The sequence below is a fragment of the Gopherus evgoodei genome, chromosome 6, assembly GCF_007399415.2.
Source record: "Gopherus evgoodei ecotype Sinaloan lineage chromosome 6, rGopEvg1_v1.p, whole genome shotgun sequence".
Taxonomy (NCBI): Eukaryota; Metazoa; Chordata; order Testudines; family Testudinidae; genus Gopherus; species Gopherus evgoodei.
Window position 1 is genome coordinate 92,540,755 of NC_044327.1, and position 25,187 is coordinate 92,565,941.

At 43.5% G+C, this 25,187-nt stretch overlaps 2 protein-coding genes across 2 annotated transcripts in view; both read right to left on the reverse strand.

The window, feature by feature from the left end:
• Positions 1–2,899: 2,899 nt before the first annotated feature.
• On the reverse strand, positions 2,900–7,741 carry CCNB1 (cyclin B1). The gene is made up of 9 exons (XM_030567841.1): positions 7,451–7,741; positions 6,929–7,084; positions 6,737–6,850; positions 6,133–6,315; positions 5,337–5,495; positions 4,596–4,832; positions 4,027–4,167; positions 3,565–3,675; positions 2,900–3,201 (listed from the first exon to the last, which is right to left on the reverse strand). Exons 1-9 carry the CDS (start codon positions 7,469–7,471, stop codon positions 3,091–3,093), a joined length of 1,233 nt encoding a protein of 410 aa, XP_030423701.1. The 5' UTR covers positions 7,472–7,741; the 3' UTR covers positions 2,900–3,090.
• Positions 7,742–19,005: 11,264 nt separating this feature from the next.
• SLC30A5 (solute carrier family 30 member 5) overlaps positions 19,006–25,187 on the reverse strand; it is a 29,030-nt gene continuing 22,848 nt past the window's right edge. Inside the window, 6 exon segments of the mRNA XM_030566531.1 lie at positions 19,006–19,957; positions 22,302–22,430; positions 24,061–24,083; positions 24,086–24,165; positions 24,167–24,265; positions 24,267–24,279. Of these exon segments, the coding sequence (XP_030422391.1) occupies positions 19,787–19,957; positions 22,302–22,430; positions 24,061–24,083; positions 24,086–24,165; positions 24,167–24,265; positions 24,267–24,279 (515 nt within the window). The 3' untranslated portion in view covers positions 19,006–19,786.

A 25,187-nucleotide genomic window follows, 5' to 3' on the forward strand; every position in this document is an offset into this window, starting at 1 on the left:
TCACGGCTCCAGCAGAAGGAAGGTTGCTCCTTAGCATGGAGTTGGCGGACGAGGCAGCTCTCTTGGGGTAGGTGCCCCCCCCCCCTGCTCCCGGGGCAGGATGGGGCAGTGTTGTGCACTAGCCCCGCCCCACACCATGGCTAATCGAACAGTGCATTGCATACTTTACCCGCCAGTATTTTGCTTTCACACTAGACTCCAGCCAGGCACAGAGCTGCTGTGTGACCTGCTCCGCCCATGTCCTTCTCTTTATGAACTTTCTTACCAGCTCGTTTCACAATTCAGTCCTGTTCTGACATTTTACTGCACTACTATCTTAAACACTCCTTTGCCTTCACTTTCCAAGCACTTGTTCCTGATTTTTAAGTGCACTTGCAACATTACAGCAAAGTGTCTTTATTTTGAACAGGCTCACTGACAGAAATTCCAGGCCCCAGGGCACAACGGTCAACTGGCCCCCACGAGCTGCGTGGATGTGATCACTTGACAGGTGGTGCTGCACTTGTGCTGGCTGGTGCCCAGTAGGTTGCCACCTATGCTTTTCCGGCACAGCAAGGGCTTCCACATGCCTGCCTGGTAGGGTTGCCAACTGTTTAATCATGTAAATCCAAAGACCCTTGGCCCACCACCTGCCCAACCCCTTTCCTAAGACCATGCCTCTGCTTTGAGGCCCTGGCTGCTGCTCACTCTAGCCCCTCTTCCCCTCCCTCATTCACTTTCACCAAGCTGGGGCCAGGGTGTGGGGTGCAACCTCAAGGAGGGAGTTCAGGTTCAGGAGGGTGTTTAGGTAGGGGCTCCAAGAGAGAGTGCAGGGTGTGGGAGGGGTGCATTCTCTGGGAGGGAGTTTGGATGAGGAGTGCAGGCTCTAGGCTGGGGTTAGCACTTACTTCTTGAAACTGATCAGCACACCCCTCTAGTAGCAGCTCCTAGGTGTGGGGCTTAGGGGAGTCTCTGCACACCACTGTGCCGTCAGAGACCCCCTCCCCAGGGATGTGCCAGTTGCTTCCACAAGCAGTGTGGAGCAAGGGTGGGTAGGAAGCCCACCTTAGCTCTGCTGTGCTGCTGGCAGCCCCTGGGTAACTGCCTCCTTTTTATCAAGCCTGCTTTTGAAGATACTGTCTGTGCAATCCCTTTTCTTGGAAGCTTGTGCAAAACCAGCCTGAGGTCTAAGAGTGATGCGTTTACATATACAGATCATTTAAGTAATTTTCTCCCTGCCTGCTTTATAAGATCTCATTGAACAGATTTTTATTAAGTGTTCCACATTTAATTTACAAATAATTTGAACATTACCACTTCATAAAGTCCGTTTTTGTGACACTGACAGACCAGCCAACCTGTGTATGACCTGTAAGAAGAGGCATTGCACTTGTATCAAGACAATTCACTTCTACATGAACTTCAGAGATGTACTAACTAGCAATTATCAAATCATTTGTAGTAATAGAAATATTTAGTATCTACACTTAATATATTTGTTTGTATTTACACTGATTAAACTTTAACAGAATATAGGTAACCAAATAGCTTGTAGATGCTAATTCCCTTTCATGTCTTAATTATGTATGGGACTGTCCAATTAAGATTAAAGGTGAAATACTGTTGGAAACTAATATCTACATATAGTTAAGCTGAAGACAATGTTATAATAGAGAATGGATTAATTGCCATATGTTAGTCAGGGTAAATGGATTATTATATATGCATGGTAAATAGAATGTTAGCATCAAAGTGATGGGATAGCATGTGCTCAAAAAAAATCTTATCATATGCTGTTCTCACACTTAACAGTTGCTTCAGGTATAAAAGCAAAACTGTGGGCCTGATCCTTTCATCTCTAGCCCGCTTAAATTTTGAAGAGCTAAAAGATGTAGGATAGAGCTCTTCCAAATAACTATTTTTAATATGCTGGAAAATGCCTGGAAGGACTAACTACATCTAAGCTGCCTTTGCATTCTGATCTGTTGACATGATTTGAGAGAGAGACTTTTACAAGTCAGCAGTTGATTCTAGCACCGCTGTGATCTTGAACACTGAACACAGAATCACTTGTATTTATATTGCTCTTTCAACCATATGCATTTTTTTTTTATACTAAATCTTAGATGTTAGCAAGGTTTGGCTGACAGCAGGATATTTAGATCTGACCTCCTTGGGAATTGGTGAGCCTCATATGGTGAATCAAGTGGTTAGTAACTTGAGAGTGCAAGTATTACAGCAGTGAACTATACAACTAATGGACATAACAAGTCTTCCACATCAGGTAGTTTACTAGTAAACTAGTTGTCAGCTATGTCCATTACAACTCTGAATGGATTTATGGTGGACAATGAGGCCACTTTTAATATTCCAAGATATGAGTAGCAGGCATAATGTAATCTCTTTGTAAGAGACACCAGTTAGACTGAGACAGGTACCTGCCAATATGGTATCTCCTGTGGAGAGATTAAACTTTTACATTACACTGTATCCCTCAGCTGGCATTGTTCACCTACCCAGGCCATCATTGCTCAAGGCTGAGACACCCACTGCACTTTAGGTTAGAGGGGAAAAATGACTAGAGAAGCTGGACACCTGTAGCAAATTATACTCTCCCAGTGTTCTTAAAGATGAACCTATAGCTTGGTGTTAGCAAAGCTGCACCACACTTTTACAGTGTGATATAACATTTCTGCAGCTATGATGGGAGAGCTGCCCTTGCTCTGGCAAATAGTTGGTACATGTGGGATCTGTTTTGCTATTGACACTGTCTCTGGCCCTATAGGGCCCCATTGATCCTCTGCTCTTAGTGCAAGAGGTTTTGTTTTAACACACACACACACACACCTGCCCCCCCTGAGCACACTAGGTAAATGTACTAGAGCTACAAGGTGGGTGAGAATAAGCAATCAGCCTCCTGTTTTAAGATTTGTCACTGGAAAGTGATCGTACCTTGGACATCATGACAGGAAACATGATTAGAGTAAGAAGCATAAAGTGCTTTATTAAAAGCTTTAGGTCAAGGACAAGATATTATATACACACAAAAACACATACAATGGCACATGGTGCCAACTTTAATCTAATTCTGCTAGTTTTAGCTAAAAAAAGTTATGCCACTTTTGACACAGGCTTAGCCAGATCTTGTATGACTGTAGAGTTTAGCTGTGGAAGAGTGCTAATCTTCACATTTTTGCTGCTGGCATATTTGTTCTTGACTGTCTGAAATGAGAAAAAAAAATGGTTAAATCTTGCATATTATAAATTCCATGTGTTTGGTGGGGGGGCTCAGTTTCCAGACATTGGACAAGAGCTGAAAATTGGTCAGCTTGTGCCATGGCAGGCCTATGAACAGCTAATATTCAAAACCCACATTTCAGCAAGCTTTTCCATGAGCTCATACCAGAGACTGTCTACACTAGGCAGGTACACCTGAGTGTCTGTATTTACCTGTTAAGCTTCATTAGCAGCCAAGTTTAACAGTGAGCAGTTTGTTGGGTTAAGTGTTGTGGCACCAAGTGTTCTGTATTACTTTGTTCCCACCTTCACCATACCCATCCTGTAAAGGAAAAACAGGTTCCTTACCATGTGCTTTGTCAGGCCCCGGTTCACTAGGATCACATTCTTTGCCATATGTTGCATGACAGGGTGAAGGGCACTCTCAGTGTAAGACATGTAGTGTTGTAAAGTTGGTGTCTAAGACAAGGAAATTAGAGTTATTCAGTAGTTTACACTAATCCTATATTAGCTATCATCTAGAGGCAAAGATCTGCTCCTTGAAGTAGTAAGGAACAGCAGCTATACACCTGTGTTCCCTTTCCGGAGTGGGAAGATGTCATGCTTTCCACAAGCCCATCTTATTTAGGTAGAACTTGCTTAGTATTATGCCCAGAGTTCCCATTTTGGGAAATGGAACCATGCACTCTAGCCAGTAACGTAGGCTGGAGTGTAGTGTAGCTTACTGCAGAATTCAATGGGGGTACTCCTTGTACATTTATTGTACCCACTTGATCAGTTTAGTCTCAAACTAGCAACCACTAAGCTTACCCACTCTCCACCATCAAGAACCTTTAGAGCCAAGCAAAAAGCAGCTGCAGCAATCTGGGATGGAGGGTAGTGTACCATTTCATAATCCACCAGGGATAACTCCATCAGATATTTGGCTAGAGTGTGCTGTTCTAGGTCCACCTAGAATGAGAATCAAGCATTAGTTGGCTCTCAGTAAACCTTGATGGGGGAAAACAAATGCATTCTACTTCTCCTCTACATCCCCTGGAATAGGATTGTCCCCAGCCGCACATCTCTCGTTACATAGCTTATGAGAGTCTTGTCCCATTATTAGTGCACCTATTTTTCTCATCTGTGGGTTCTCCTTTAGATGGTACTAGCAGCAGCTTAGTCAGGTCTGCAGGCAACTCCATTTCCCTGAATACCAGTTGTGTTTGTGCATAGCTCTAAAGTGGCAGCTAGCTACCAGCCAAGACAAGAGACTTGCATCTTGGAGAAGCTAGTACAGATGGAATTGTCCATTTATGAATACCTTCAGATCTACTTGCAGGTGTGCTAAACTGATATGTTCCCTTTAATAAGGGCTTTAAGAGCCTCATGAATTTTACCTCTCCAATCTTTGATGCCCTCCTTAGAAAGTGCAGTGGCAGAGGGCGACCCAAGGTAAAGTCTAGAGCTTGTAGAATCTTCCTTTCCATTTGTTTGATCTGGGACTTGGTGTAAGTGTGGTCTGTTACAAATGCAAAGTCCCCAATTTCAGGAGGATACATTTCCTCGTACTTGCTGGCAATAAACATGGCCGTGACACCAACCAGCTGCAACATCTTCTTCGGCACACTGTTGTCCTATAGTAGAAAGTGTTTAATACAAGAATTATACAAGCCAATAAGTATATTTGTCACAGGATAGCTGGCTACCATGCTGATGAAGTCAGGTTTAAAACTAGAGTCTTTATACTACATTTAGTTTACGGTCAGTCACTGTCACAAAACACACAAATTTCTGGCCAGTTAGGAGGTAGAGAGTTTTAATGCTCTAAAGTTAGCAATTTATGAAGGGGTTTCAGGAAAACTGAGAAGCTTCTAGATTAGATGCAAGAAGGATGATTCATTTCGAGTACAAAGTTTGTGTTCAAAACTTAGTATCATTAAAAACATGGACTGACTAGACTACTTAAGTCTGAATTTTAATTTCAAGATTATAAAAAGCAATCAGCCTTTGCTATAGTGAGTGCATAATATTAAGTAACATTCAGCATGTGCTGGGTTCAAAGTTTGTCATTTATCTGCTATATGCTGAAGAGCAATGGAATCATGGCAAAGGAACAAGGTGCCATGTCATACCCTTACCTGCAGGAAGCGATCAATGATGGCAGCAGTCATGTACATAGTTTCTGAAAGTAGTCTGAATTTCATCTGAACCTGCACAAGCCAATCAATTAGGATAGCCCGCATGTTTCCAGTAACTTCCTGGCCTGCCAGGTATTTTGGTCTGACATTTTGTTGCTTCTGCATGGAAGGAATATTTGTTACTATAGCAATTCTTGCATGTGAGGAGTATTGACACTACTACAGACCCTTTAGAAAACTGGAGGTTGCTAGTCTTGACCAACAGAAGTGCAGAGTCTACCTTCTTTGGCCGAGAGATATTTGAAGACAACAGCTAACAATTACCATGTACTACTTTGCAATAGTAGAGTAAATGCCAGTGCTGGTAGTTAGCACACTAGTTCTGTGATGACTAATGTTTTCAGAGTCTGTCAGAGCTCTTATATGCAGCGTATTTGTAGCATGTCAGTCACAAGATATTAGAGAGAAACATGGTGAGTGAAGGAACCTTTTATTGGACTAAATTCTGTTGGGGAAGGGGAAGACGGAGAGGCAGAGCAGAGCTGTGTGTCTCAGAAGCTTCTCTTACCAAGAGAAGTTGGTAAAAAAAAAAAAAAAAAATTATATAACCTCACCCACCTTGTCTCTAGAAGGTTGTTAGATTAAGAGAAATGCTTGCCTCAGGGAGTTGCTGAGACTCCTGCACCTTAGGAGTACTACAAGACAAGTCTAGGAATAGAGACCCAGTTTCTCAAATAGCCATTGCACCAAAGATGAGACATACTAGAGTCAGGGTAAAGTCATATTTCATACCAACCTCAAGGTCTCTCAGATAGCCATAGATGTCCTTTACATATTCACTGCAGAGATTTGGGTCAGCACCATCATCTACATCTACATCTTTGACTTCAAGCAAGACATCAGAAAAAGCCTGGCACAGCATCTCCTCTCCTGGCACACATCCAGAGGTCTCCATGGGGCTTGGGGATGGAGACTCCAACTGGGGAGAAAGTTTAAGATTGAGCAACTATAGCTTCTACTGAAGACTCAGGGAGGTGGATTGCCTACACCAATGGGAGAATCCCTCACATGGGTAAGGTCTACACTGAAGGGCTACAAATGCACCTGTAGCCTTTCAAGTGTAGGCAAGTCCCCATTCCTGCAGTAATTTATCTACTAATGAGTCAGATAGATAATCCACTCACAGACTGCTACTTGAATCCACCTCTGCTTTTATCCTTCCTCCAGGGAAGGGAGCTTATAGGTGATGGGAGAAGTAGGCTGCACAGGCAGAGGCTCCAAGCCATGCAGGAGTCAGTGAGGTCATGGTGTGTGGAGGTGAAGAAGCCTGTTCCTCCTCCAGGCTCAGAGCTAGCTCAGAGCAGGGCTGCATGCCCAGAGGACTGGCACCGCACAGATACCTTAGCAGGCTCAGGGATTGGCTTCTGCTCCTTAGCCGGCTCGATCACCTTCTCCGCAGCTCTCGTGGCTTTCCTGGGGAGGGGTTTCACCGCAGCGCTGGGGGGCTTCGTTTCCTGAGGCGAGAGAAGGGGGCGTGAGCGGGCCAGGCTCGGGCTGCTCAGGGCTCCGGCGGGGCAGGCGCCAGGCCTTACCTTTTTGGGAAGCGCTTTGGGTGGCTGCTCGCCCACTTTGTTGCCGATGTCGCCCAGGGCAGTTCTCGGCCTGAGGCCGGGCTTGGCAGCAGCCGCTCCCCGCTTGGCAGCAGCCACATTGCTCTTCACTTGGTTCTCGGCGTTGACTCTGGTGTTCTGCGGAGAAAAGCGCCGGTCAGCGCGGCAGGGACACTGCGGCACCTCCGAGCGGCAACTTGCTCGGGAGCAGCACAGGGCCCCCCATCCTCCCAGGCCATGGCTTAGCCCAGGGCGGGGCAACGGCGAGCCTATTGGCCGGGCTTACCCGAGCCAGCTCTAGGCGAGCTAACTGGGGCGGACGTCGCTCCCTGCAGCGGGCCCAGGGATGGAGCCGTAGCAACATCCCGCGTGGAGGCGCATAGGTCCCCGCTTATACAGTCACTATCTGCCCCCCACCTCAGAGGAGGAAGGGGCGCAGCCACCCATCCCCCCTCCACACGGGAAGCCCGGCGGGGTCCCGACTCCTTCTTCCCCACCACTTACCCTGCTGATCCGCAGCGCCATAGCCCCCCGTGCCTTCTGCACCACAGAGCCCTGAACCCCGGCTCCGCCGCTGCCGCTTTTGCTGCCTGGCCTGGGGCAAGTGACTATCCCGACAGCTGCTTAGCTCACAAATGCATGATTCCCCAGCAGCTGCCGCCGCAGGTTTAAACCACGCACCGAGCTCCGCTCATTGGCTGCCCCCTTGTCTTCTCTCGATTCTCATTGGCCGCTCCTCGTTCCACCCCGAATGCGTTTCCGTGGAGACCAGGCGCTGATTCCTCAAGACGTTCGAAAAGAGGGCGGGGCCATTGGGGTCGGGAGGGGGGTGTTGGTACCACGTGGTACCTTGTTGCCGTTATAATTTCATCTCCGAAGCGTGGGGCCGCGTAGGTTGGAGCCTGAGGGTGGGAAGTGGAGCCTTGCTATACCTGTGGCTGACAGTCTTTCAATGGTCCTGTACTGTGTCCATTCTCATTCATTAACCCAGGAATTCTTAAAAGCAAGCTTCGCCTTGGGGAAGCATGATAAAGGGGATTGCACTGTGTGAAAGGGGTCACCAGGACGAAAATTTGAGAACCAGTGAGTTAGAAATTAGCTGCATTTTACTTTTATTTTCTTGTGAATTTATGCCTCATTACTTGAGTCACTTAAAACCTATCTTTCTGTAGCTGATAAACTTTTTTACTATTTTATCTAAATCAGAGTGTTTGGATTAAAGTGTTTGGGAAAATCCATTTGAGAATTTAGGATTTATGCATATCATGTTCTATTAATAAATTGCAGATTTTATATGAGCTTGTATTGGGTCCACGAGAGGACTTGGCAATACAAGGCATACACTTCTGGGAGAAAGTCTGGGAGTAGTAACTCAGGGCACGTCTGTACTACAAACTTAAGTTGACCTATGTTAGGTCAATTTACAAGCACCACAGTAATTACTGTGTTTTTCATGCCCATGCAGCCATCCTTCTCTGGTGGTGCGCATCCTCATAAGGAGTGCTTCCCCAACTTAAGAGGGGCAGTGTGTGTGTGTGTGGGGGGGGGGGGCTAAGAGCTTGGCTACCATGGAGCTTTCAGCTCTGCAAGGAGTTCCCTGCTGGGAGCCCAGTTAGGAGTCAGGGGGCAGCAGGGTGCCCTGTGTGTGCCAAGAGTCTGGGTGGCAGCCTAGCTAGGAGCCTGGAGGGAAGTCAGGCTCTAGCTGGAGCCCCCCCCCCACACCTGGGGTGATAGATGTAGTTGTGAGCCAGGCATGGGGTTCACAGCAAGGAGCCTACTAGCCTTGAGAAGAATGTCAGTCTGCAACAGATGTAAGTAACACACTGTCTACATGGACACTGTCACCCTAACTACACCAATATAAACCCTAAGCAGTGTAAAAGGCACCTCAACCTGGAAAATTGAGGGGACACAACATCAGTCCAGATTGTACCGTGGGTAATGTCATAGTGGGCTGCAGCACCCGGGGAGTCTGTCAGTGTGTGAGCTGTGTGGGTGTGGAGTGGGAACACAGAGGGTGGCCCAAAGGAAACTACAATGGGAAATTGATGGTGGGTTGTGGAGAAGGAAGAGTGGGAAAACTGGAACAGCTCTGGAGGTTTGATGGGAATAGAGGGAGTCAGGTGGAAAAGGAGACTAGAGTAAGAGTGAACCAACGGTGATGCAGGTGAGGTGAGCTAGATGACAGAGATAAGGTGCCACCAGGCTGCAGATAACTGAGTCAGGATTGGTAAAGGTGCTGGAAGGCTGAGTGGCAGCCCCCAGACGTAGTTTAAAAAGGGGCAGAGGGCTGGATGGGCTATGGAGTCTGTTTTGCTTGCACAGTACCCTGGTCGTTAACCTATGGACAACTCTACTTGTGAGGGAGCCCGTCAATGAGCCCTCAAACTGCCTACCATCAGCAGCATCCCTTGCACTGTTCTCCCATTCCTGCAGGGGAAAGAGAACGGATAGCTTGATGATGTGCTATCCCAATACATGTAATGCTGTACATCACTATTTTCAGTTTATCTTGGTCTTACTGGTTGAACTGTTTTCTACTGTTATATTATGCACATCTGTGGAAAAATTGGCAAATTATTTTATAATTTTCTATAGAAAAAATAATGTATTTTTCTGATCAGCTCTAATAATTAACTTGTGATTCCCCAATGACAGGATAGAGAACAATGAATACAAAGTCTTACAGAAGTTGCCTGAGAGGTAAGGAGTTGGGGAATCTCTGGCCATGTCTACATCTAAAATTTTGCAGCGCTGGTTGTTACAGCTGTATTAGTACAGCTGTATAGGGCCAGCACTGCAGAGTGTCCACACTTACAGCTAGCAGCGCTGCAAGTGCTGTTAGATGTGGCCACACTGCAGCGCTGTTGGGAGTGATGCATTGTGGGCGGCTATCCCACAGAGCACCTCGTCCCACAGCGGCGCTGGGGCTTGTGGGAAGGGGAAGGAAGTGTGATTGTCCTTCTGCTTCCTGTTCCTGTTCCAACGGCCAGCGTTGCTTTGGTACACATGCGGAGCACTGTGGCAGCATTGTGACTCTACAGCGCTTTTTCTGCATTATCTTTCAAGAATGGATCCTCAGCTACTGAATACCTTACTAATGACTATTGCCAGCACATCTCGCCTGGCTGTGGATCTATTCCTTAAGCTGCTAAATGTGCGTGCGACTGACATTGAGGAGTCGGACGATGGTACTGAATCGCATCAATGTGCAGACAGTACATTGCTAGTGGCAATAACAGACGTGCTCTGCTCCGTGGACCGGCGCGTTTGGGCTCGGGAAACCAGCACTGAGTGGTGGGATCACATCGTCCTGCAATCATGGGATGACGAGCAGTGGCTGCAGAACTTTCGTATGAGGAAAGCCACTTTCATGGCACTTTGTGATGATCTCGCCCCCAACCTGCGGCGCATGAACACGAGATTTAGAGATGCCCTTTCTGTGGAGAAGCGGGTGGCTATTGCAATCTGGAAGCTGGCAACTCCAGACTGTTTCCGATCGGTGGCGAACCAGTTCGGAGTGGGAAAGTCCACCGTTGGAATGGTGCTGATGCAAGTTTGCAGGGCCATTAATCGAACACTGACAAGAAGAACTGTGACTCTTGGGAATGTGCAGGACATTTTGATGGCTTTGCAGAAATGGGGTTCCCTAACTGTGGAGGGGCAGTAGATGGGACGCATATTCCTATTATCTCTCCACCCCACCTGGCATCGGAGTATATTAATCGCAAGGGGTACTTCTCCGTGGTTCTGCAAGCGCTTGTGGATCACCGTGGGCATTTCACTGACATTTACTCTGGATGGCCTGGAAAGGTGCACGATGCACGCATATTTAGGAACAGTGCCCTGTTCAGGAGGCTTAGGGCCGGGACCTTTTTCCCAGATCACAAGATAACAGTAGGGGACGTGGAAATGCCCATCGTGATTCTGGGAGACCCTGCTTACCCATTAATGCCATGGCTCATGAAACCATACAGGGAAGCTTGACAGGAGCAAGGAACGGTTCAACTACAGGTGAGCCGCTGTAGAATGACTGTGGAGCGTGCTTTTGGCCGTTTGAAAGCTCGCTGGCGCAGTCTGTACGGGAAGCTAGATTTGATGGAAAGCAGCATCACCGCTGTTATATCCGCGTGCTGCACCCTCCATAATATTTGTGAAGGAAGGGTGAAAGGTTCAGTGAGGAATGGACCTCCGAGGTTAGACGTTTGGAGAATGAGTTTGCTCAGCCAGAGAGCAGGGCTAATAGGGAGGCCCAGGAAAGGGCTTCAAGGATTAGGGATGCTATAAGGGAGCAATTTGATGCTGAGAGCCAGCAGTAATGTTTGGTGCATGTGTTGTGCTTTGCTTTACCTTGCTGTGTATAATTTACCATTTCTATCACCAATAAAACATATGGAAAAAAATACAAACCAAAACCTTTTATTTGTCATACAGTAAAAAACATGCAAGGGGGTATGGGTGGCTCACAGTACATTCAGAGGTTTTACTATTTCCTATTTTACTCAATTGTCATTGTTGATTGCAACTCACATTTAGTTTGTTTTTTTTTTTTTTTTTTTTTTTTTTTTTTTTGTTTTTTTTTTTTTTTTTTTTTTTTTTTTTCCTGATGAACTCACAGTTACTTTGCTGCAGAATGTGTGGAGTGCCTGGGTAAGAATTATACATATCTGGTTAGTAGGTGATCTTATAGGTGTTGGGGGCAGCTGATGATAATAAGGAACTGGGTGCTGCCTAAAGCTATTTTGAGGATACATAGGGGGACAAGGAACAGTGCTTTGGGAAGGCTGTGGGCTATCACGGTATATTTGTCTGCATGGCTACAAGAGACTCAAAAGACTTGGTTTGGCGAGCAGGAGTCTCATCATCTGCCTGGCTATTCTTTTGGCAGACAATTCCTGTCTCCCGCTTTCTGTCTGCCTCCATTCATGTACAGTATTTCCTTCCTCAGTCTTCCTACTTTCCCTGTGTAGTGGTTCATAACGGTCTTGATCATTCCTCTTTGATTTCCTAGGATTGCGCCTCAAGTTCTGTAATCGACGTGAGGCCGGTGATACAGCTGCATTACTCGAGTTGCCTAGAAAAAATAGAGATAGACATGTAATACACAGGGGCATCATTGTTTATTATCAACTTTTGAAGGACATTTGAAACTGTAGGTAGCATCCCTCTCACATACCTCACATACACTGTAAGGTCAAGAAAGCTAAGTCATGTCGAGCAATGGGGTGAGTACTTTTGCTTAGATTTGTCCCATGTTAGTGGGATGCCTTGGTTCCTGCTTGGAAGGGGGGCTGGGGTAAGGACAGAGCACCACGCAGGCAGGGTTCCCGCTTGAAGGGGGAGTGGGGTAAGGACAGCACACCGCCTGGAGCCTACGTGCTGGGAAGGGCGGGGGGGGGGATGGGGCAGACGAAACAGAGCGCCTTGGGCTGGGGAGCCGTGAATCTGAGCTCCCTGCCCTCAATTATCCCTAAACTATCCACAGGCTTTCGTAATGCCAGACCTATCACTGCTGCGTGTTACCAGGAAGAGAGGGGAGGGTCTCTACAGGAATGCGGATACCGCCCTGGCCCTATGCAGCTTGCCTGTGTGCAGCCATGGTCCCCCCACCCCTCGCTGCACAGTGGATCGGACGAGTTAGCCTGACCGGGACAGGGACCACGGTGGCTCTCCCTATAAACTTGATAAAGCACATTGCCAAGATCTAGCTGCAACTTTCAAGAGATTCTCAGGTAGATTACACAGATGTCATAGATCACATCAATGGGCTATTCCACGTTTAGGCATGCATGCAGTCAGCCATAACGAAAATCCTGCATCACAAAGCATTGCAATCTACTTATCACGAGCACTCCTCAGCTTCCTCATCAACCGTCCGCTTCCAGCTGCTGCGACTGGCTAGTCTCCTCAGGGCTGGAAGAGCTCCTGGCTGCCTGTGTCCTGAGACTCCGGGGTGTCCCCTCAACGCCAGTAGCATCCCTGTATTCATCCTCTACACCATCCCCCACTTCTCCCTGCTCTGAACTCTCCATCGTGCTCTAGGATTCACGGTGGGGTCACACCCAAGAATGCATCCAGCTCCTTGTAAAACCTGCAGGTTGTGGGGGCTGCTCCTGAGCGTCGGTTTCCCTCACGGGCTTTGCAGTATGCACCCTCATCTCCTTAATTTTACTCTGCATTGCAAGGCGTCCCGTTCGTGGCCCTTCTCATCATGGACTGCGATATCTGACCATAGGTATCATAGTTTCTCCTTCTGGAGCGCAGCTGTGTTTGAACAGCCTCATCTCCCCACACACTAATTAGATCCTGCAGCTCGCATTGGTCCATGCTGGGGCTCGTTTGTTGCGTGGAGGCATGGTCGCTGAATGATTGATTGATTAATTGCACTCACGCCTGACTGAGCAAACAGGAAGGTGGTTTTTGAAATTTCCGGGGCATTTAAAGGAGGGGTCAGGTGAGCACAGGGCAGAGAGTTTTCTTGATTACCAGAGAGGTATCCTCAGGTATGCTGGATACCTGCTTATCCACGGAGGTCAAGACAAGCGCTGGTAAGTGTCTACATGGATCACCAGCGCTGGATCCTCTACACCCGAGACAAAACGGGGAGTACGGCCAGCGCTGCAAACAGGGAGTTGCAGCGCTGGTGATGCCCTGCAGATGTGTACACCTCCAAAGTTGCAGCGCTGTAACTCCCTCACCAGCGCTGCAACTTTCTGATGTAGACAGCCCTCTGACTTTCAGTTACTCCCAAAGCAAAGCTCTCCTGCAGAAGTCCTGCCCAACCACGGACAGGGCAAGTTTGCCTCTAGAGCAATACTAAAGAGGAAAAATCCTGGAGAGTAACTGATCATCATTGTGTCACAGAACTGAGGAGGAACCCACTGCACTGGCACAGGCTACCACAAACATGTAAAGATAATATACTTTACAGAAGAGGGGCACCTTCCCACCACATTAAGTTTGTGGCATACAGATATGTACAAAAAATGCAGTATTATCTTAATTTTCACATGCTACAACCAATTTAGATCAAAAAGCAATGTGCATTGTGAGTTATGATGGATTTCCATGAAAAGCTGTAAGTGTTTTAAGAAGAACGTCTCTATGTTAAGGTCAGTAAGATGGTATCAGACACCTACTAAAACAGCAAATTTTTACACTTTACAACAGGTCAGTATGTTTCTTTGAAACTTGGAGAGTTAAGTGTACATTACAAGCAGTAGTAAAGCTCATGATTAACATACCATAGTGCGTAATATTGACTAATATGAGCATAGCTCTGTGTTCATCTTCTGCACCATGAGAATGTTGCAAAAGGTAAAAATGAATCTTCTATAGTATTTAAAATCTGCTCATTTATACATCTTAGATGAAAAAAAATCTTTAAAAAAATTGCAAAATAAGAGCAGTCAATCAAGATGCAGTACACAATAAACATTCAAAAAATTCGTTTGGCTACACTATACAGATACATTACTTGCTGCCACATACAAATGAGATCCTTGCTGTTTCAAAGATGAAACTGATTTAGAACACACTATATAATACTATCTACCTGTACACAAATTAAATTACTAGACCAGGAACTTGTCTGAGCTGAAAAACTATCTTATAGTCCAGTTCTGCTTGATGGTGCAGTGAAACATGAATTCTTTGCTTAAAAATATGGTTACAGCCTGAAAAGGGTTTCTATGGAAGCAGCAGAACGTCTGACTCTATCGCGATGGGCAAAAAAGGTGGGGTTTCTAACTGTTAGCCTAAAACAACTGAAGAGCCCTCTTAATCCTTATTAAGATGCAGGGTAGTATGTCTGAAAGCCTGACAGCGGGTTCTATTGTAGGCTAGAGTGAGCCTAGGCTACACCACTGTCATGTAACATTTTAAATGCGCTTGCCTGGGTCTTAGGCCTTACCTAGACAATAAGGTGTGATGTCAGCATGTCTAGACAAGACCTTAATATGCATTAAAAGGTCTTTTCAATTGTTGATAACCTGAATGGAAAAAAATAATCATACCTTTTTGCCTAGCAGTACATGCCAGTGGCTTCCTGCTCAGGTTGGTCAGTTTACAGTCACAACTGTCAGTACTCAAGTATCAGAGGGGTAGCCATGTTAGTCTGGATCTGTAAAAGCAGCAAAGAATCCTGTGGCACCTTATAGACTAACAGACGTTTTGGAGCATGAGCTTTCGTGGGTGAATACCCACTTCCTCAGATGCATGTAATGGAAATTTCCAGGAACAGGTATATATGCTAGCAAGCAAGCTAGAGATAACGAGGTCAGTTCAATCAGGGATGAGGCTGTGTTCTAGCAGTTGAAGTGTGAAAACCAAGAGAGGAGAAACTGGTCCTGTAATTGGCAAGCCATTCCCAGTCTTTGTTCAATCCTGAGCTGATGGTGTCAAATTTGCAGATGAACTGAAGCTCAGAAGTTTCTCTTTGAAGTCTGGTCCTGAAGTTTTTTTGCTGCAGGATGGCCACCTTAAGGTCTGCTATAGTGTGGCCAGGGAGGTTGAAGTGCTCTCCTACAGGTTTTTGTATATTGCCATTCCTAATGTCTGATTTGCGTCCATTTATCCTTTTCCGTAGAGACTGTCCTGTTTGGCCGATGTACATAGCAGAGGGGCATTGCTGGCATATATTATATTTCCTGAGGAAACTACAATGCATTGGTGACCTCCCAGAAAACACCATCCTAGCCACCATGGATGTAGAGGCCCTCTACACAAACATCCCACACACAGATGGAATACAAGCTGTCAGGAACACTATCCCTGATGATGCCACAGCACAACTGGCTGCTGAGCTCTGTGCCTTTATACTTACACACAACTATTTCAAATTTGATGACAATATATATTTCCAGATCAGTGGCACTGCTATGGGCACCCGCATGGCCCCACAATATGCCAATATCTTTATGGCCGACCTGGAACAACGCTTCCTCAGCTCTCGTCCACTCACGCCTCTTCTCTACCTACGATACATTGATGACATCATCATCTGGACCCATGGGAAGGAGACTCTGGAAAAATTCCACCACGATTTCAACAGCTTCCACCCCACCATCAACCTCAGCCTGGACCAATCTACACGGGAGGTCCACTTTCTTGACACCACAGTGCAAATAAGTGGTCACATTAACACCACCCTATATCGAAAACCTACCGACCGCTATGCCTACCTTCATGCCTCCAGCTTCCATCCCGGGCACGTCACATCCATTGTCTACAGCCAAGCACTGAGGTACAACCGCATCTGCTCTAACCCCTCAGACAGAGACTAACACCTACAAAATCTCCACCAAGCGTTCTCAAAACTACAATACCCACACGAGGAAATAAGGAAACAGATCAACAGAGCCAGACGTGTACCCAGAAGCCTCCTACTGCAAGACAAACCCAAGAAAGAAACCAACAGGACTCCACTGGCCATCACATACAGCCCCCAGCTAAAACCCCTCCAACGCATCATCAAGGATCTACAACCCATCCTGGACAATGATCCCACACTTTCACAGGCCTTGGGTGGCAGGCCAGTCCTTGCCCACAGACAACCTGCCAACCTGAAACATATTCTCACCAGTAACTGCACACCGCACCATAATAACTCTAGCTCAGGAACCAATCCATGCAACAAACCTCGATGCCAACTCTGCCCACATATCTACACCAGCGACACCATCACAGGACCTAACCAGATCAGCCACACCATCACTGGTTCATTCACCTGCACATGCACCAATGTAATATACGCTATCATATGCCAGCAATGCCCCTCTGCTATGTACATCGGCCAAACTGGACAGTCTCTACGGAAAAGGATAAACGGACACAAATCAGACATTAGGAATGGCAATATACAAAAACCTGTAGGAGAGCACTTCAACCTTCCTGGCCACACTATAGCAGACCTTAAGGTGGCCATCCTGCAGCAAAAAAACTTCAGGACCAGACTTCAAAGAAAAACTGCTGAGCTTCAGTTCATCTGCAAATTTGACACCATCAGCTCAGAATTGAACAAAGACTGGGAATGGCTTGCCACTTACAGGACTAGTTTCTCCTCTCTTGGTTTTCACACCTCAACTGCTAGAACAGAGCCTCATCCTCCCTGATTGAACTGACCTCGTTATCTCTAGCTTGCTTGCTAGCATATATACCTGCTCCTGGAAATTTCCATTACATGCATCTGAGGAAGTGGGTATTCACCCACGAAAGCTCATGCTCCAAAACGTCTGTTAGTCTATAAGGTGCCACAGGATTCTTTGCTGCTTTAACTGTCAGTACTGCAACTCAAACTTGACCATGATGTGTAAAGGTGGTCCCAATCATTTTGTTTGAAAGACCTGTTCAACAGTTTGTCACCACATTACTCTCCTCCTCTGATAATCAGGCTTAAGTTGCATGATAGCTGTGAACACATAAGGCTACTAGTTCCATAGCTGGCCAGAGCCATCCAGAAAAAACTGAACGACGAAAAAATGAAGAAGCAGAAAAAAATCCCCTTTGCACACTGAATGTGTGTTAGGATCTGCAAGTTAGTGGTTTTCTTTCTAGCTCACACACCATCAATAAAATAAATGCAATCAGAACATTAGAAGTTCTGTTGATGTAGTCAGAAGACCATCCTGATCACACTTCCAGGGCTGTATTGGTTCTGTAGCGCTTACAGAAATAAAAACTTAAAGTTGCAAACACAACTGAATACAGACACAAGATTGGTTGAGTAAGGAAGATGCCATTTTTACAGACTTTTTTTCTGGCCATAACTACACTTTAAAAAAAAATCAGTCCAGTGGCCATACTAATGATTTTAATTCAGCACTAGTGGAAGAGAAGGGAATGGTGTGGAACTTCCTTGTTTAAACACATATATACTGGAAATCAATACGGAAGGCAAGCAAAATTCTGCTCACAAAAGAAGTTGCTTTACTAAATGATATTTAAATTATATTGTTAAATTTGATATGATACAGCAGTTACTAGGTCATTGTATGCTAAATTCCACCAACACTAATTCAAGTCTTTCATAATTAAGATTAAAATATAAGAATTCAGGTACCTTCCCCAAACTGTATAAAGAGGACAAGCTTTGTGCCACAATAAAAATTGTGAGCAAATATGCGGACTAATTGATGAAAAAACTACTCAGTTACATTAAGTTAACCATTGCATTATGCGACTGCTGAATTTGAAGGACACATTTAAGTGTTTTTAATATAGGAAGAGGAAAAGCAAGAGTGTCGCACAGGAAAATAAACTGAAGCTTTAAGGAAGTCTGTCTCCAACAACACAGTAAGAAACAGGTGCTCACTTAACTACTGTAGATTATTTTATCACCAGGCTTTTGCTCACAAAATAGTGAGTAAGGCTTTTCTTCTGTTGTGTGTATACATTGGCTAAAGTAAATATTTTTCACTTAAATTTACACATTTTGTATTATCTTGTAAACCCCCAGACTGTTAATATGGATTACAGGGACATTTTACTTAGTACTATATTGTACAATGGTATAGTTTACATAAATAAATCTGTTTTAACAAGACATAATATACTAAATCCAGTCTGTGGGTAAGTTTTTTGAACTAGATGACAGACTTAGGGTAGGCTCCATTACCTAGCCACAATAGAAAGCGGTGTTTTTTTGTCTAGACATGGTATGTGATCAGTTGATGGAAAGATACCATTCAGCTTCTCCTGAATAATGTGAGCTTCTTCGCACCTATTCCAAAGAGTCCTCCATGATAAACAAGGTACTGAAGAGTTCACTACCAGTTCATTCAGCTGCTCCTCCTCCCTCCTTATGAATTAACTTTGACTATGAAATAGCTCTTTGCACAATACTGAGATAGTCTACAATTTTCTATTCAATGCCACAGAACTTACATATATCAATTGCATGACATTCCACAATTAGTTACCCTGTCAAGGAGAAAGAAATCTAGGCGTCTAAAAATAACTGGATTATACCATTTTAACAGGAAGAGCATGGCCAGAGGAGAGCGTTAGGATGCTCAGGGATGACGTTCTTTACACTTCAAACAATAATATTTCACTTTCAATTATAAAAAAGTGTAAAATGTTTATTTACATAGTGGTTCAAATTGACTTTCAACCTCCTCAGTAAACAAGAACACAAAATAGTGCAAGGGCAAAACTTGCAATTCTGTTCTTCCCTGCATCCACACTGCTTGATTTTTTTCTTACAAAAATTATTTTGATATTAAATTTAAAATGACAGCATCTATTTGCCGTGGTATACTAAAATTATGGTTAGAAATCAGTTTTATACAGAGTGAATAAATATAAAACTGTATATTCCTTTTTGTATCTAACAAACTCTGCAAAAAACCTTGATTTCATATGCAGTTTAAGTTTTACTCTTTATAATAAACGTGTAAACACGCATGCACACACAGATTCCTCAAAATCATTTTGAAGGAAATGAAGTATTTTTGGAGGCAATTTTGTTTCTCTTGCAAAGCGTTTTCTTTTCCCTTTAATTTTGACATGAACATGATTCTTGATTTGACGTTCCATACTTTAGGGAAGGTATGGAATACATTTGTGCTCATCCACACACATGTAGCAAGAGTTCTGTTTAATAAACACCAAGTGCAGTATTTCAGATTTACATTATTTCCACATATACAGCAAATGTTCTAGTCCATCTTATTTCCTTTATAAAAGCACCCTAATCCAGTCTCAACATATTAAGCTTTTATAAAAAAAAATAATATATACTATATTTGTTTCTGTACATTTATGTGCAAGGTCTCCTGACAAAATAATACAAATATTGAATACTACAGTTTATATCCCAGTGGTGAATGTAACTTCACATCACATGATGTAAGTGCCATCTTTGTAGTATTTCATGGATTCCATTTTTTGTGTCATAGCAATGACTTCATGGAATCCTGTACTGAGGCCAGACATATGTTGAAAATAGGCTTCTTTCTCCACCTGGATAGTTAAATTGTTCACTCCAGCATCTTTCAGAACCGCTGTTACCTGAGCATAACAAAAATTCAATATTAAATCTCATTAATTGTAACTTGTGATTATACTCAGACACTAGAATGGTAATTAGATGAGAGCAAAAGGTCACATCAAATCTAGATACAACAACATTTATTATGGCCCGGAGAGGAGCCAGTCAGAAAATTAAAATGACTAAATTTGTAGCTAGGATTTCTGGGGAAAAAATGTCAAGCAGTCAAAGTTAGGAATCACAGGCAACCTTAATGCTTAATTGAGCAGGCTGAATTATGATATAGTCTAATATGACTACATATTTATTCTCTCAGGAATTCTGCCTCATTCAGTGCAAGAATGGACATTATGTTTTATCCTCATTGTTCAATGTGTTCTCAAGCCTTATTTATTGCACACTATTCAAATTCTGCTCTGAATACAGAATTATTATTTTCCTCAGAGGCTTTACTATGGTATCTGAGTGCTTCACAAACAAAAACTATCTTTATAACACCCCTATTTTACAGATGGAGATCTGAGGTAGAGAGATTAAGGTAAAAAGTATCCAATAATTTCAGATGCCCAATTTAAGATGTTTAGGATCTGATTTTTTTTTCCCCCAGAGTATTTGGCGTTGTATAACTTAATATGTTCAAAGCACAGCTCCCATTGACTTCAACTCCACCATCAATGCTCAGCACTTCCACAAATCAGACCCCAGGGTCTCAAGGCAAGTAGCACCCAGAAAATGAGGAACACACAATTAATAGTGACTATGAAAGTTTGGTTTAAATCAGTGGTTTTCAACCTATTTTCATTTGTGGATCCCTAATAAATTTCAAATGGAGGTTTGGGCCCCTTTAGAAATCGTAAGCATAGCATGTGGACTCCAAGCCCCAGCCTCGTACCCCAGCTCCTACTCAATTTCAGTCTTGCTCCCATGTCCTTCCCAAACACTATTTTATTCCTGGCTCCCAGTTTCCTTGCACAGTCTTACCCAGTCAAAAGCCCCACACCAAAGCTCACTCCCAGTCTTCCTCCCTGCCCCCAGCTCTATACCTAGTCCTAATCTACCCCTTCCATTATCCACACTGCCCTTCCAGGCCCAGCTCTTCTCTTCCTGAATTAGGTTGCTCCCTCCTCCATGCTGCCTGGGTGCCAGAAAAGGGAAGCAAAAAAGCAATCAAGAACACTCCTGCTCTCAATTCCTAACCCTAGTGCAACAGCAACTTCTGGCAGCTACAGGCATCAGTTGCAGGGAAAGTACAGGGAAGGGGCAAGGGCAAACCATGGGGAATCATTTTTGCTGAAACTTAATTTTTTTAAAGTTGGAGGAAAACATCCAGCATGGAAAGTTTCAGCCCTAATTGTTAAAGTTTGGTAAAGTTATAAGTAGCTAAAAACAGGGTCTTTATAATGAGAAGTGTCTGACAACATCAACTACAGGCAGAGTGGTAGCAATGTCTGTAACATAAAAAAAGATGGCCTGGAAAGGTTTCACCATTTTTAAAAAAATTATAATTCAGGTCTCATCTAACTTGGAACAGTGAAAGAGAACTAGTGAAATTGTATTTACAAGAGTAAAAAATGAGATGTTGAACAGGTAAGGGATTTTTTTCAGACTGTTTAAAACCTTGTTTCTTTTGTTAGTACACTTCTACCTCAATATTCTCGGGAGCCAAAAAATCTTACGCATTATAGGTCAAACCGTGTTATATCGAATTTGCTTTGATCTGCCAGAGTGTGCAGCCCCCTCCCAGAGCACTGCTTTACCATGTTATATCCGAATTCGTGTTTTATCGGTCGCATTATACCGAGGTAGAGGTGTACTATTTAACAGCACTAATTAATGAACATTTTGGAGATAATGTCATAAAAAACATATCACTCTTGCCCTTAATTTCAGGTGAGAGTTTCTAAAATACATCTCAGATCCCCAGGAAGTCCTCCAGCAAAGCAAAAATAAAAAATAGGCTTAACACTTCTGATATTCTAAGATTCAAAACAAGCAGAAAAAAGCCCCACACACCATCCTGAAGAACTCGTTCAGGCTTTGTTATACCATGAAAAAAAAGCTGTACAAAACTAGTTTCCCCCAAAAAATCCTTTTGGCAGGTCACCTCTAAAGCAAGACAAAAGAAACTGGCTGATTTGTTTTCAAATGTCAAAAGCCCACCACCAAACAAACTTTTTATAGGACAACAGCAGAAGGAGGAGCAGAGCAATACTGAAAAGGCTTTTCCTGGAACATCAGCTACCAGCTATGGAAATCATTACAACAGCAGCTTCAAACTTAAGCCTATGATTGAAATATTCAGAGTTAATCAACAGGGCGTAAAATATGAAGAGCCAACAGATTCTGAAAGTGTTATATAGTTACCTGCTGTATAATTCTCTGTTCCATCACATCTGACATCACCTGTACATGTAAAGTACCTGCCACAACACTAGCAGAGTGACACCAGAAATGAGGATCTCTGTAGGATATTAAACCATCTATTTTCTGGATCTGTAAAAAATTGCATTAACAGTAAGAATTACTTTTGCAGTATGCTACTTTATGCCTTCCTGCACACTTAAATAGCTCCTGGTGGCAATTATTTCATGCAGCAGATACTATTATACAGTAAAATAAACTGCCATCATTTTATTATATACAGAAATTGTTATAGTGACATTTTTGGAATTGAGACTGTTCCATCACTGCCAAAAATAGAAGGCAAAATGAAAAATTTGTGGGTGGGGGCTAAAAAGGAGGGACAAAGACACTGAAGTGGAGTCACCAACTGGTGGCCAGACTATAGTGGCATCAAATGAGAGACTAGCGGAGAGGCTGGCTTTGGGCACCCAAGCATTTCTAAGGACCTGTCCCCATGATAACCAAGATAAGCAGAGACTTCAATATCCAAGTTGGACTTAATATGTTCACGTTTCTTCTTGTCCACATGAGGTGTTTTGTTGTTTTTTTTAAGTGAACCTTATTAGGTTATTTATTGTAATATTTCTTCACTACTTTCAGACTGGTTAATTTTTTTCTCCCCACTCCTAGCATTTTGATTATTTTCTGGTTTTGTTTGTTGTTTAATTTATCCCACCTCAAGGTCACTCACACTTCAATTCCCTCTTCTGCATCACTCAGTCTCCTTTTCCATCTCCTTTCACTAAATCACGTAAGTCCACAATCCGCCTTCCTTCTCTTCTTCCTCTCCACGGATCTCCTACACAATTTAATTTCATTCTGTATTCCCTGGCAAGAATCTATATCCCATTCCCTGGTGACAGGCAGTGTTCAATACCCTTGTTGCTGAAGTCTCCTTCTACTCTTGTTGATGGAATCCTGGAAGTTCCCACACCAGTTTCCCAATGTAGAAAATTTAGCAAGCACTCCATGTACTTCAGGAGTGGGCCCATGGGGGTTCTGGGCAGGACACTCACAAGAGCTAACACCAGGAGCAACAATTAGTGGTAAGAGTTAACAATGGGAGTGGAGTGCTGCCACAGACTTCAGGCTTTGACTGATTTAGTAGGAGCAGAAAGCAGTCTAGACTGAAGGGGAAGGAAAAAATCAGCAATAGAGACTTCAAATGGGAAGAAGAGAACTAGCTTCAGTTTGCAGTCCCATTCACTACAAGTCAACCTGTCCCACAGTAGACTGGAAGACTGGCCAAAATGCAACTGCATGCCCAGGAAAGAATACTGCAGCCAAATGAAATCTGGCCATGCCAGGGTTTTAAAAAAAAGCCTGCCAGGTTTTTGAGATTTACTAGGTTTAGTAATTACAATTAAGTATTAAATAGTCCCCCACTGCTGGATAGGTTTACCGCATTACCAAGTTAGTCTATGGTTATGAGCTGTCCACAAAGCAAAAGCAACATATGGCTGCCACTGTTATTAAAGAGTCTATTCTGCAAAAACATGATTTTTAAAATTGTAAACGTTAAACTAATAAAACCAAAAAACTCATGTATCTCTATAAAAACTGATCAACTTAGACAAGCAATTTGGGATACCCAAGAGTCTTAGACAAAGATAACTGGCACAATGAGGAATGATTGCATGTAAAGTTAATAAATGCAGTCAGAAACTCAAATCTAGATTGAACAAAGAAAGTAAAACAAAATGCAAGTTTAATTTCCGACCTTTTCTAGTGCAATGTGCAGATCTTCTCACATTCTGGTGGTAGCCTCAGCAAAAGCACTTGACAGGCATCTTTGATCAGTGGGATAACACTGAGAAAAATGTAGCAATAAGAGAGAGCACAGGGGATCAGCTATCAGCCATCCAAACTGTTGAATAAATATCGTAGATATGATCACACCAACACTACCCAGGGTGTCTGCCAACATGTAAAAACACACCTGAACAAAATAAGACTTGAATGATTAGTGCCGCATTTAGTTGCCATCAGCACATGGACTATAGCATGAGTATTAAAATAAAATCTCTCAGTACACGGATCAAAATTCTCTTGGATCACTGGTCTTGGACCTATGGTAGAAAAGTTTACTGATGTGCTAAAGTGTTTCTAATGCTAGCAAGTATTAAGATAGACCATTATCATTTTGTTTTTACTCCAACTCTGGTGTGATTTACATCTCTCATAACCTGCTGCTGCTAGGATTAATGTTTTAGATCATTTGAACTCTAGTACTCCAGTTTGCACTTTAGAAGGTACAAAACATTAATCTCTTAACACTAATAGTTGAGAGATTAATCCTGGTACTTCAGCCCCACTAAAGAATATGCAAGTAGTGAGAGCTGAGCAGACTTTACAAAAAAAATTTTAAAAAATTCAGATCATAGAATAGTCATCTAAGCTATCTGATTCATTCAACTTCTCTATTAAAATAATATAGCATGGTGATAGTTAAATGCTTGAACCAATACATTTTACATACTAAAACTATGTAATAGACAATGTGACAAATATTTGGTAGATTTGCTATATCCTGTATTTTTTTTCATACTATCAGGATTTCCAGAAAGTAACCACATTATTTATTAAATAATGCTGCCACTTTGTGTTTAGGTTAGTCTGGTCTTTAGCAGAACTGACGAGAATATTTTATATTATGAATCAGTGACAAACACCGTTTACAAAGTTTTGTAGAAACTGTGTTGCACGCTGGTTCGTAAAGGGAAACTATGAACAATTATGTCAGCCTCAATGTCCCATTGGTCTATTTAGCTCACAACCATCTCTATGGCTTTGTTCAGACTACTACCAATGTTACCAACACACAGAACGACTTCCCAGTCCTGGCCC

Bases quoted from the DNA above. Each gene is read 5' to 3' on its own strand.
- CCNB1 (XM_030567841.1), bottom strand. From the start codon at position 7,471: ATGGCGCTGCGGATCAGCAGG. The intron at 6,316-6,736 runs GTATCTGTGCGG...CTTTCTCCCCAG, and splicing joins CAATCCCTGAGCCTGCTAAG to TTGGAGTCTCCATCCCCAAG. The intron at 3,202-3,564 runs GTAAGGAACCTG...TTCTCATTTCAG, and splicing joins GGGGCCTGACAAAGCACATG to ACAGTCAAGAACAAATATGC.